Source organism: Anolis carolinensis, chromosome 5 (genome assembly GCF_035594765.1).
Source record: "Anolis carolinensis isolate JA03-04 chromosome 5, rAnoCar3.1.pri, whole genome shotgun sequence".
In the NCBI taxonomy this organism is placed as follows: domain Eukaryota; kingdom Metazoa; phylum Chordata; class Lepidosauria; order Squamata; family Dactyloidae; genus Anolis; species Anolis carolinensis.
Window position 1 is genome coordinate 185,642,213 of NC_085845.1, and position 12,459 is coordinate 185,654,671.

The window sequence follows — 12,459 nt, forward strand, 5'->3', positions numbered from 1 at the left end:
AAACATGCTATTCTAAAATTAACTAGGTAACACATGTCCTTTCTCTCTAACACAAATACACACATGGCAACTTCTGTATCCTGGTCCTGCCCATGGAAGATTCCATTTACTCCATGCCATCCTGCAGCTGTCCATGATGTTCCCAGCATCATAGAACTTACCGTCCTTATTTTTCTGGGCAGCTGGACAGGCTTCAGCAATGGGCTGAAGCCAATCATTTCTATTTTCTAAGAACAATGCTAGTGTCCTGAGCCTGGAGGTTGGTGTTTCCCTTTAAAGCTTTTCATTTCTTTTTAATTAATTAAAAAACAGTCAAAAAGGGCAAAGAGCTTGATAGGCGGCAAGATTGTTGTCTGAAGGTATGTTAGTCGCCCAGAAAAAGTGTATTGAGAAGCCCAGGTCTAGAAAGTATACTAAGGTGCAGCTTAGTGCACAGTGCTTCATTAGGGTTATTTTGGAAATTCAGTGTATTTGACGTCTAATTTCTTAACTGATGTATTATTTTTGTTTTCTTTAGGAAATGTAAATCAAAATCCCAAGACACAGAATATCTCAGAGGCAGGTAGGTTAGGCATCAGATTTCCTCCGTTGTGGAAACTGGTAGTTTGACCAGATGGTGAAATATCTAGCTGGGAATAAACAACATCTCTTTCTATGTGATATGTGATGATTATCTTTTGTTTAGGAGTGGAGCTGAAATCTATCAACGACTTCCTCTTCCTGTGTCAGATTGACAATATCAACCTCTTCAAAGTAAGGAATTGCTTGGCTTGCAATAAAATTTGGAGTTTTGCTAATTAACCTGTGGGAGAGTTTTATTTTATAGCCTTGTTTAATAATTTATTAGTTTATAATGATGTTTACTTTGTATTGTTTTGGATTGTGTTTGTTTATTACCAATAGCATTGAATGTTTGCCTTTTTGCTTGGAAGCCGCCTTGAGTTCCTTCAGAGAGATAGGGCGGCCTATAAAATGTTGTTGTTGTTGTTATTACTATTATTAAAATTATGCACTCAGGCCCCAGCCCTGGACAGAGTTGCCCCTTTTCTCTTTCAAATTGATCAAGAGATACTTCATTTTGGTTTGTGTTAATTTTCGTATTGTATCTTCTTAAACAGTGCAGATTTTAGTGGGGCTATCCCACAATTGTTATTTAAACAGAATAAAAGAGTATGAGTGTTTTGATGCTTCTGGTGTTCTAGCACTCTTGAATATCAACATGACTAATGCTTAGACTGCTGTAGGCCAGAAGGTAGAATCATAGTGTTTTGACTATAGTGTGAAAGACCCTGGTTATTTTAGAACAAGTGGTTTTCACTCTCACTCATTCCAAGGTGTGGGTAGGAATGTATACTTTTGAACAGGCTCGATGGCCATCTGTCAGGAGTGCTTTAATTTTGTGTTCCTGTACAGTAGGGGGTTGGGCTGGATGTCCCTTGGGGTTTCTTACAAGTATGTTATTCTCTGATTGTACACTACACCAAAATTGCCCTTTACTGTCTCATAGGGAAGGCACATTCTTTAGAATGAAGGGCAGTTCAGTGACTGTTAATGTAATTAGCAGACAATTGGGACAATCAAACAGTAAAGGCTGAGATGTGACATGACAAATAATAATCTTTCTGCTTTTGTTAGGTTCAGCACTACTGTGAGAAAAGTCTCATCAGCCGGAAGGTAACTGTCTTTGCTGCCTTTCTCTAACTTCGATGCATCTGCTGGAATGTTCTTGGGGAAAGATCTATAGAATGCCTTGTTTGTGTTCCCAACAATCCTATCTGTTTATATGCTGCCTGACATTTTCCTACCACTTTCAAGCTTGTTTCAATCACTTTTCCCAACCAGAAATGTTTTTTGTTTTATCTAATTGAAAAAAATCTGTGATCTTTAAAATCACACAGATTGTACAAACCTCTGGAAACATTACTTATATTGAGGCAGAAGAGAATGTCTTCTGTTTGAACATTTGGATTGACAATAGTACTTTGGTGGAGACTGTATTTTGGAAACAGTGAAAATACAGTCAGTGTACACATTGTGTAATGTTAGGGTCACAGAACCCTTGTTCAAAGAGTCTTACTGAATTGTTGAAGAACTTTAAGGTAAAGGTTTCCCCTGACGTTAAGTCCAGTTGTGACCGACTCTTGGGATTGGTGCTCATCTCCATTTCTAAGCCGAAGAGCCGGCGTTGCCCATAGCCATCTCCAAGGTCATGTGGCCGGCATGACTGCATGGAGCGCCGTTACCTTCCCGCTGGAGCGGTACCTATTGATCTACTCACATTTGCATGTTTTCGAACTGCTAGGTTGGCAGGAGCTGGGGCTAACAGAGGGCGCTCATTCCGCTCCTGGGATTTGAACCTGGCACCTTTTGGTCCGCAAGTTCAGCAGCTCAGTGCTTTAACACACTGTGCCACCAAGGGCCCCTGAAGAACTTTAGCTAGTGGAAATTAAATTTTTTGAAGAAAGAGGGAAATTAATAATTAAGATTAAAGACTTCCTCCATTGTGAAAAAGCAACAATTATTGTTTGCTTTGAAACACAGATTAGATAAAGGCGACCGATAAAAGGGAATTAAGAGTGAAGTTACTTGTAGCATGTTCCGCTACCATCTAGTGGTCATTTGAAAAAATGTGGGGAACTGAAGCTGAAATGGTCTATAGCTTAAGATTGGAGGAGGCATATTTCAACTGACCAAGCAACTTTGAAGTAGATTATATAATTGCTTTTAATTTCTCTGTGTTTGGGCAGCTATTTGGGTTTGTCGAGAGATATGGAGCGGCTGGAGCAGTGAAAATAAGGAAGGCAGACCAGAAGATGTCTGGCTTGCAGAATTTCCTGGAAACGTTGAATAAGAGGCAAGGGGAGGAAGGTGAGCTTGGCTGCAAATTAGACTTTGCAAAAGAGTTGTAAGAAGGAAAACAAAAGACAAGGGATCATAAAAATAGTGAGCAAGAAACAGAGGAATTCTGCTGTATGCATGGATCTATTTTTCCTGTGTTTACCTCCCCTTCCCTTTCATTTCAGTGCAAGTGGCTGTACTAAGGGAATTCCATTCCTTCTCAGAAAAGTGTTGCTTGTTGTAGCTGCTTTAAAAGTCTATGAAAAAGCCAGTTAGTTGAGGGAACATCTCGATTTTTCTTGCTGAAATAATTCAGTTTTGATAAGACAGCAGGAATGTTTACATGGAAGGATCAAGTAATGATTTGCTCATTTAAATTGATTTATGATGCAAATGCAACAGGTGTATTAGTAAGAATACAGATTCCTTATTCTTTGACCCTCTGTTTCATGTTAATGATGTTCTCACACTATGCAGATGAAAATGGTATTAATACTCTTAATACTCTGGGAACCTAGAACGAAATTTCTCTATTTTTGATCCACAGGCATTCCACAAGATTCCTCTGAAGAGGCTGAGGATGACCAGCCCAAAATGGCATCTCCTCTGATGCACATCGAGGGGTTTCTAGCTGCCCTGACAAATGCGAACCAAGATGGAAGAGTAATCCTCTCCAGGCAAGGTACTGTGCATGTAAAAATTAGTTATAATATAAGTAAGGAAATCACTGCTTCCAATGGAGATAAAGTGTGGCTGAGATTTCCCCCTGAAGGTGAAATATAATGGTGCCTTTTGGCATGTGAAAAGTAGGGGGGTTGTGAAAAGTAGTACATAAGAATACTCCGGCATGAAAAGATGGGAAAGGTGCCTGCTAGTAAGAGCCTTCTGTTGAATCAGCTATTACCTTTCTTTCGGGTTTTCCTTATACTATATTGACAATCTTTAGAATCAATATAATAGGGGCCAGGTGCTAGATGGCCCCTCCTTGCTTCTCTTAAAAAGTTAGATTGCTAACTTTTCTAAAATGTTGGCATATCTGTTTTTAGGCACTCTAGCTCTCAGCAGCCTCAAGTTTCTTCTTCTGAATCCAGCAGTGCACTTTGCCAAAGTGCTGAAGGAATGTCGGGCTGTGATCATCGCCGGGGGCACCATGCAACCTGTAAGGGGTGGTTCTGCCTACTTTCAATAACTTTTGATTAATGTAGCATTTGCTACAAGCAATAGTAGGGTTGGGGGAATTGGGTGCTTGTTGATACCCTTGTGGGATTGTAAGAGGCATTAACAGTTTAAATATCTTTAGGGTGATGGATCACATATTTTACATTGATTTTCCCGTGTCCAAAGATTAACTAAAACACAATTTAGCACTTCTTATTCTTGTTCAGAAGTAATTCTTTTTATTTTTTTATTTCATGTCAAAAGCATTGCATAATAAATAAGTTAAAAGTGATAAAATAAAGGAATCACAAACAGCTAAATAGTTTTGGACCAAAAGTGGACAATCGCATTGTCCGTAGCTTTAAACAACTCTTCCTCCGTGCATGAGGCAGGGCATTGTGGGCAAGAATACATACGAGGAGTTGTTTGTTCTGCTCCACAGTCACACAAGGTGGAGAATTTCTTCAGGTAGTGCCACCTTGCCAAGTTGTCTTTTGATCTGCCCACTCTGCTTCTCAGTCTGTTCAGGGACTTCCAAGTTGCCCATTCTTGGTTTGCCCCTGGAGGAAGAGCCTCATGGGGGGCCATCCAGTTGGGATTGCCTGGCTTAGCTGCCCAGAGGGACACCCTTGCTTTTACACAGTAATTCATTTGAGATGCAGGATTGGTCCTCCTCCCCATTTTTAAAAATCCCTATTTTCAAAGGTATAGCTACTGAGACCTAGCCATTAACAGATGGATGAAGTTCCGTACTTAAATGCAGAATTCGCTGACTTGCAGAAAAATGGTCAGAGAATATGAGGCATGGGAGGACTGAGCTGAGGTCAGGCAGCAGTGTTTGCAGTCTGCATAACTGTTGATTGGGAAAGCTGACATTTGACTGAAATGAGCCTGCTTGTAATTGGTTGTGTTGCTGAGATGTTTGAACATCCGAAATGCTCCAAAGTAACATGACAGACAATTTGTAAAAAAAGGTACAGACAAGGTACAGAAATTTAGGATTTCATTCTGAAGTCATGGATTCTCTTTTGCCCACAGTATTGCTATCTCTCATTTTAGTTCACTGTTCTTTTCACCCTTGGTCATCCTCTCCCTACCAACTACATAAATTTATTTACATTAGGTTTTTTCTAAAATAAAAGGTTGGTCTTCAAGAGTCTGCAGTTTGTTCCGTGTTTTCAGAGTACCCACAGCTTTTGACTAGCTCTGGATCCTGATTCTCTGTCTTTGACCTAAAAATAGTAATCTTGCCAAGAGGTGCCTATTCAGAAAAATTAGGATTTCAGTAACATCATGGTGGCAGAAGCCATCTCAGACTGGGGCTGAGTAGAGACCCTTTCAGAAGAAACAGGGTGGCTGCAGAATTATATCTATCTCGCCCTGTTTCAAATAACATCTCTGGCCCATCCTATTCCAAACAAACAATTATGTGTGCTGTTGTTTATGGCCTATACCTTTTAGTAAAGATTGGCATTCAAGGCAGCTTACACATTAACAAGAGTATAGTTTAAAATATACAAAGTGCCACAGTAAAACTTAAGATATTCAAAGCTCACACTCTTAAGAGATTTCGGAAGCAATAAACAATACAATGCTAGAAATTTGGGCATTTCATTAGGATGGGACAAAATTCTAATTTGGATGACAATGTCCTCATTTGGCCTTCCACTCCATAGCTGTACCCCTCGTCCATGAGCTCCAGCTGCCACTGGGTCCAACCGGTATGGTCTTGGAGAAGGTTGCTGTGAATTTCAGGCAGGGAAAATTTGAGGGTACTATCCCTGGTCTGAAACATGTATAGAATGCACAAAACCTTATAGCAGATGTGTTTTCTAACCAGAAATAAACATAGGTGAAGACAAAAGTGATGGGGAGAAACGGCTCTTTTAAAAATAGTCATCTCATGATGTGGTATTGCAAGACCACATGGTGGCACTATAGTTCTTTCTTTAGTAGTCAAATGAATGTGCTGTTGTGTCATCATCTTAACTGCAAAGCAGATGAAACAAAAAGCCAGAGGAACAGCCAAGGTATCACTCTTGAAATAAAGAAGGACCCATTGGTTCTTCTTTCGTTGCTCTGGTCGGGAAGCCCCCAAAAGCCATCAGTGTCACCATTTTTCTCAAGTAGTCATTTCAAAGATGCAGCCACAGCAAACAGAGGTCCCGCATTGACCCATTTATAAGTAGACCAATTTTGGGGGTCATTTTGTTTACAAAAGATTTTTCCACTTAGACACTGACACATATGGGAGCTTTCAGGACCTTTTTACATTGTTTATTATTTTAAAGTATCAATTTTTCAAACCCAGAAATGGTGTTTTGACTACTTTGGTTTCATTCTTTTCATTTTCTGTCATTTGGGCAGCCTGCTTCGCCCCCCAAAAAATCAGTCCAGGATCCCAAAGCAGTGGCCCATCCTTCGACCATGTGGTTCACTTTGGCTCCTTATATAGTACGGTTTTGCTTGTTCTTTTTCTTTAAAAACACATAGATGTTTCTAACCTTTAGATATGCTTTAAATATCATCTCAGGAATTCTAAAATTACTGGAAGAGTTGTCCAGAGAAAAGGGTTCTGTGTCTTCTATTGCACTGTTCTCCCCTTCATATTTGTAAATCACCGCAGCCCATTGCCAGCATGACCAACAAGGAGGAGTTTGGGTGTTGAGGTGCTGTCCAGCATCTGGTGGGCCTCGTAATTTCCACTCCAATGTAAATTATGGGATTAAAAGTTCCAGAAAGCCTTTATTTAAATAATCTGTAGAGGTCTTATTTGAGAGATGGCACAGTTAGTAGCAGAACCTTTCCTTCCTTAGAGAGCTGGTACCAAATAGAGGAGATAATGGAGGAGGGGGGTGTTTTGGAAACTTATTTTTAGGGCAGTAGTTACAGAATTTACTTTCTGGACTGTGCTTACTCAAAAACAAACAATTTAATCTTTTTTGTTTTTTGATAAAAAGAGGTTTCTTTTTTCACAACTGCTGAGAAAATACAAGCAGGTTACCGGTAGAAAGCAAATAACCTGTAAAATTCTATCAGTGTGGCAGTAGGTTTGCCCAATTAATGTCTCCACTGGAATGCCCCTCAGACTGATAAATGGCAACTTTGAGAGGAGTAGTAGGGCCCGTTTATGGTTTTGATCATGCATTTAAACAAAGAGTGGGGCATATCAAGAAGTTAAGTTTTTAAAGGGTTAAAAACAACCTCAGAATGTTTTTCTGCCTGAATTGTAGATTGCTGATTTCCGGGAACAGCTGCTCCAAAGCGCAGGTGCCAGTGCTGACAGGATTGAAGAGTTCTCCTGTGGTGAGTACTTTTTTTTCGGGTGGGAAATGTGCTTTTTGTGTCAGAAATCACAACAGGTGGGCCCAGGCAGATGGGGTGGCACTGCGTGGGGCTGAATTTCGCTTGCTCTCCATCCTTCCCTGCCACAATGCCACAGCTGACAGCAGCTCTTCTTGTCATTCACCTCTGGGTGTGCTTTACATGAGAAATCTCTGCCAGCATCATCTGGCAATAGCAGCTGTTTTTACGCCCCTCTAAAACAGGGATGGAAGGGAAACCATTGTGTTTTTCTTCAAACTAAAATGAGGAATGTAATTATGGTACCAGTGGTCTGCATACCTCAAATACCTATGAATTGAGAGTGGCTTGTTTAAAATAGGGCAATATGTCAATGACAACTGAAAAATGGTAAAAATGATGTTGTGTGGAGTGTTCTTTAGGAGGATGAGCAGCTAGGCCCAATTATAAGCTCAGTTCCATACCACATTCTTGCTGGCTTTTGATTTTCCTCTCCAACACTAAATTCTTGGGTTTCTTTTAGGTTACGTTTTGTCCCCCATCCTTTCTTTTTTAATAAGACCCTTGGGATTTTTGTACATCTGCCAACCTCCCCTCACCATGTTCATCCCTCCTCCTTGTGTGGGGGTGGTTTTGTTTTGATTACATAAGAACAGGTGCTCAGAGAAGTTCACTATTAGCATAAACATGATGTTACTTGAGAGCCAAACCATCTTTTTCTGCCTCTCCTGCCAAACAGAGACAATTTTGGATGGTATTTCAAAGGCTTATTTTCTTTTGGAGATTATTGGAGGCTTAGGATATTGTCATGAAAACATGTCTAACCTCTCCCCAAATGTGCTGTCTGACATGGAATAAGAGAAGTGTCATTCATTGGCTGGCATACTATAAGTGGTATACGCAAGTGTTTCTGCTCACTGTAGACGTTGGTATCCCGTTCCTCCATCCTCAATAAACAAAGTCCTCCACCTGCTGTGAACCCCTTCCCCAGCCATTCCATGCCTGATGGAGAAGCATCTGTCAACGTCCCCAGAATTGGATGCAAAATGATTGAATTCCCTACTGAAATTTCTGAAGAATTTCAACAAGCAATGTAATCACTTAGCATGTGCTTACGGAGACATAGTGAAGTGATTTTCTGATCTTCTCACCCTGATCTCCGCAATGTTCAGAATGCCTAGGAGAAGAGCTGTGGTGGCTCATTATAGCATAGGTCCTCATGTGCAACTGCTGTACTGCACTGACCCATGCATGACCAGAGCTTGGAAAAGTATGGAATACTGCTTTTATTGTACATTGCTTTGCGGGCCTTGATGTGTTGAAAGATGATAAACAAAGTCCTTAAATAAATAAATAAATAGTGAAAAGGTAATCTTTTCTATCTCTAAATTTCAAGGCAGAATTAGTACAGATTTCTTGTATCTACAGAATTCTGAAAATGCTGCTTTTCCAGACATTTTTCAGGGCCATGACCAAACTACTCCCATTTCTTTTCTTGAATGTTTTAACAGCTTTTAAAAAGTATTGGGGATTCTAGTCTACTTTTTCTCTACACTAGTTTAATTTCCTTTTTTTTCCTTTCAGTTACAGTGTTCCCTCACTTATCGCAGGGGTTACGTTCCAGGACCACCCGCAATAAGTGAAAATCTGCAAAATAGGGACACTATATTATTCTATGTGTGGAGGAGAGCAAACCACAGACCACTTACTACAATGCAGTCTGTACTTTGTTAGCAGTTACAATATACAGTACACTGGCACAGAAGAAGAATGGAAACTAAATAACCCTTTTTTATTTCCAACTCTTCCCTCCTCTCCCCCCTCTCCCTTTATTTCTTCCTTCCCCCCCTCTTCCAAAACCCTTTGCACACCGCAAAACAGCAAAAATACTGCGATAAATGTGTACATTAATATTAATTGAAAACCCGCAAAACAGCGAGGAAGCAAAAAAAGTGAACCGCGAAGTAGCGAGGGAATACTATTCACATTGATCTACCGGCTGTGTTTCAGATTATTTAAATGCTAGTGGGGGAAGGGTCTCTTTTTCATGCTCTTTGCTCGGGTTAGTGAAATCTACTGTGTGGACTGAGAGTACCTGGATGCAGAGGACCTATCATGCATCACTTGGCATATAACAGACTTGGAGAGCCTTTGGCCCACCAGATAGTTGAGACTGCAGCCCTCCGAAGCACCCAATCAGGATGTTAAGTGGTAAGGGGCAATAAGAGATGTAGACCAAACCTCTGGGAGATGTAAGCTTGTCCTACTCCAGTTACCAACACATGTAACGAGATGCCTGTTCAGCTTTTCTGCCTCTTATTCTTTCTGTCTATTGCTTGTTTATCAGGTCATGTGATTCCCCCAGACAACATTTTACCCATCATCCTCTGCAGTGGTCCATCCAATCAGCAGCTGGACTTCACCTATGAGAAGAGAGGCCTGCCTCAGATGGTCAGTATCTTTGTCCCTTGCTGTGGTACTTTATGTTTTGAGCTTGGTGAAGGAGATAAAGACTAAATGGGAATGACATTCCTATATGGACTAGGTTTTACACAGATTTATCTGGAAGGAATTCAGATGTAAATTTAGAATACTTTCCTGAAATATTCTGATCTTCTGGAGGTTGGTTCCTGGGGAAAAGGACTCAATAAATTCACATTTCTTTCTAGTGGGATGTTAAAAAGGGGTGGGCAACATGAAGGCTCTATATGTGAAACAAAGCTTGTAATGCTCTACTTTCATATAGAGGTATACCTCAGTTAACTCCGTTTCCAACAGTGATGTTCTTTTTTACAAAGGTTTTTTTTTTTGCCCACCCAGCTTCCTCTTTCTCCTCTTTGTTCTCTGTTAGCTGGATGCTTTTTGAACATCTGAACTGGTAGGATGGTAAAGGTAGGAATGGAGAAACGCATACTTTTGCAGATGGGTTGCAGTAGACTATCTGCAGAAAACAATGAAATAAAGCTTGAGCTGGGAAATCCAAGTACGAATCTGCTGTAGCCAATGCCTTTTGGAAATGTGTTTGCCTACTTGAAACAGGCCATGTAAACAAGCAGCTATCTTTAGAATTATGTACTGAGCTTGTATCAGCATCAAAAGTGAAAGAAAGGGAAGAATAGATTAGACCAGGCGTCTTAAACCTTATGGCCCTCCAGGTGTTTGGGTCTCGGACTCCCAGAAGCCCTAGGCAGCTTGTTCAATAGTCAGGAATTCTGGGAGACGAAGTTCAAAACACCTCAAGGGCCACAGATCGAAGAGGCCTGCATTAGCCCAACAAACCAATAGCTGCACCCAGCATGTTAAAAAGGAAAAATAACAGATCTATGAGCTTGTGCACCAAAATGGAAATCGTAGGAGAAATGGAAGCTTTGGGGGAAGTAATCCCAGGATGTGTTTTGGAAGAAGCTTTCCTGTGTTGTTTAGAAGTTTAAAAATGTGATGCGTACTCAATTGTTTCACGATATATATGGATATATAGATGCGGGATGTTTGGTGAAATATGGCGAACTGCTCTTTTATATGGTGTAGTAATTCCCTCATTTGCCATGTTTGCTGGGGGAGGGATAATGGGAGTTGTCCGCCAGCACAGCTGGAAGGCCTTATGTTGAGGAGGGTGGCCTAGTGCCCCTCTTGCTGGACTTGTTACATTGCCTAGGGATGAATTGATAGATTTGTGTTATGAGCAGTATCTGAAATGAGTGCTTAGTTATCAGATACATTGTATTTATTTATTTTATTTATTTACAGTATTTATATTCCGCCCTTCTCACCCCGAAGGGGACTCAGGGCAGATCACATTATAACACACATAGGGCAAACATTCAATGCCCATAAACACATCAAACAGAGACTGAGAGACACACGCAGAGGCAAGTTAACCTTCTGAGGGGATGTTTGATTCTGGCCACAGGGGGGAGCAGCTGCTTCATCATCCACACTGACGGCACTTCCTCATTCTAGGTCGTAAATTAGTTAATCTTGCCTCCCCACTTTATAAGTGGTACCTTATCTCCTACTTGATAGATGCAACTATCTTTCGGGTTGCTAGGTCAGCAACGAGCAGGGGCTATTTTTTATTTTTAATTGACGGGTGCTCACCCCGCCACGGGCTGGCCTCGAACTCATGACCTCATGGTCAGAGTGATTTAAGGCAGCTGCTCAACAGCTGTGCCACAGCCCGGCCCCAAGGGACAAGCAGTTTCTAGTAGGAATATTGGTCCCACCAAATTCATTGCCAATTGTACAATCCTGTCATCTTGAGCAATGGCTGTGCTTTGCTTGAAAGTAGGACCATTCCTCTTTTTTACCTACCATGTTGATAAAATTTGCCATTGGAGTTGGGGGCGAAAATGGGTGGCTTGGAGTTTGCATTTGGGTTGCCCACTGAAGACCTTGCTGGTCACTTCTCTCCTTCTTTTTCAGATGGAGGAGACAGGCAGGATTCTTTGCAACTTGTGCAACATTGTCCCTGGTGGGATGGTGTGCTTCTTCCCTTCCTATGAATATGAGAAGCAAGTGTACATGCACTGGGGCAAGACAGGGCTGCTAACTCAACTGGCTGCAAAGAAAAAGGTGATTGCACAGCCAGTGCTGCGAATGGGGTATTTAAATGAAAGCAGATCATTTTAAAAACCAAACAGTTATTGGCTGATTAGGGGCCTCTGCTCAGAGTGTTCATCTCTTTCCTTGCATTGTGCTCATTTCTTGCATGGAGAAGCAGAGAGGGCATTTATATGGCAAATTCCAACCCAGTAATGAATAAATGATTTTTGCTGGGCGCCTGATCATTTGTACTTGGATCTAAATTACATTAACTGCTGCTACATGGTTTCTGGAAGTGCAGAGAGCATGATAATATTTGCTTAGGATTCAGATTGAAACTGTACAAGCCAATCAGGGACTTTGTAATTTTTTAATTTTTGCAAATCAGAAGTTACATTTCTATAAACCGAAGGGCCAAATCTTGCAATTCCTACTCTGGGTTTCATTTCTTGGTCACATCAGTTGTGATTAAGGCTAAAACCAGAGAGGCTTATTCAGAGAGGCTTTTAAAGAAGAACATTTTAAGATCAAGTCGGGGGTTTTGTGCAGTGTTTTTATTTATTTATAACTTTTAATGGTTTTAATTATTCATTTTTAGATAGTTATAAGTTTAATTCT

At 40.8% G+C, this 12,459-nt stretch overlaps 1 protein-coding gene across 5 annotated transcripts in view; it reads left to right on the forward strand.

Moving 5' to 3' along the window:
- ddx11 (DEAD/H-box helicase 11) overlaps nucleotides 1-12,459 on the forward strand; it is a 38,652-nt gene that overhangs the window by 16,340 nt on the left and 9,853 nt on the right. For all 5 annotated transcript variants that reach the window (XR_010006898.1, XM_062983101.1, XM_016993593.2 and 2 more), the window contains 9 exons: nucleotides 518-562; nucleotides 686-753; nucleotides 1,636-1,674; nucleotides 2,748-2,868; nucleotides 3,386-3,520; nucleotides 3,885-3,997; nucleotides 7,230-7,302; nucleotides 9,647-9,750; nucleotides 11,722-11,871. Coding sequence is in view for 4 of the 5 variants with exons in the window: in XM_062983101.1 (XP_062839171.1) it covers nucleotides 518-562; nucleotides 686-753; nucleotides 1,636-1,674; nucleotides 2,748-2,868; nucleotides 3,386-3,520; nucleotides 3,885-3,997; nucleotides 7,230-7,302; nucleotides 9,647-9,750; nucleotides 11,722-11,871 (848 nt within the window). In the remaining variant the exon portion in view is untranslated. The remainder of the gene's footprint in view (nucleotides 1-517; nucleotides 563-685; nucleotides 754-1,635; nucleotides 1,675-2,747; nucleotides 2,869-3,385; nucleotides 3,521-3,884; nucleotides 3,998-7,229; nucleotides 7,303-9,646; nucleotides 9,751-11,721; nucleotides 11,872-12,459) is intronic.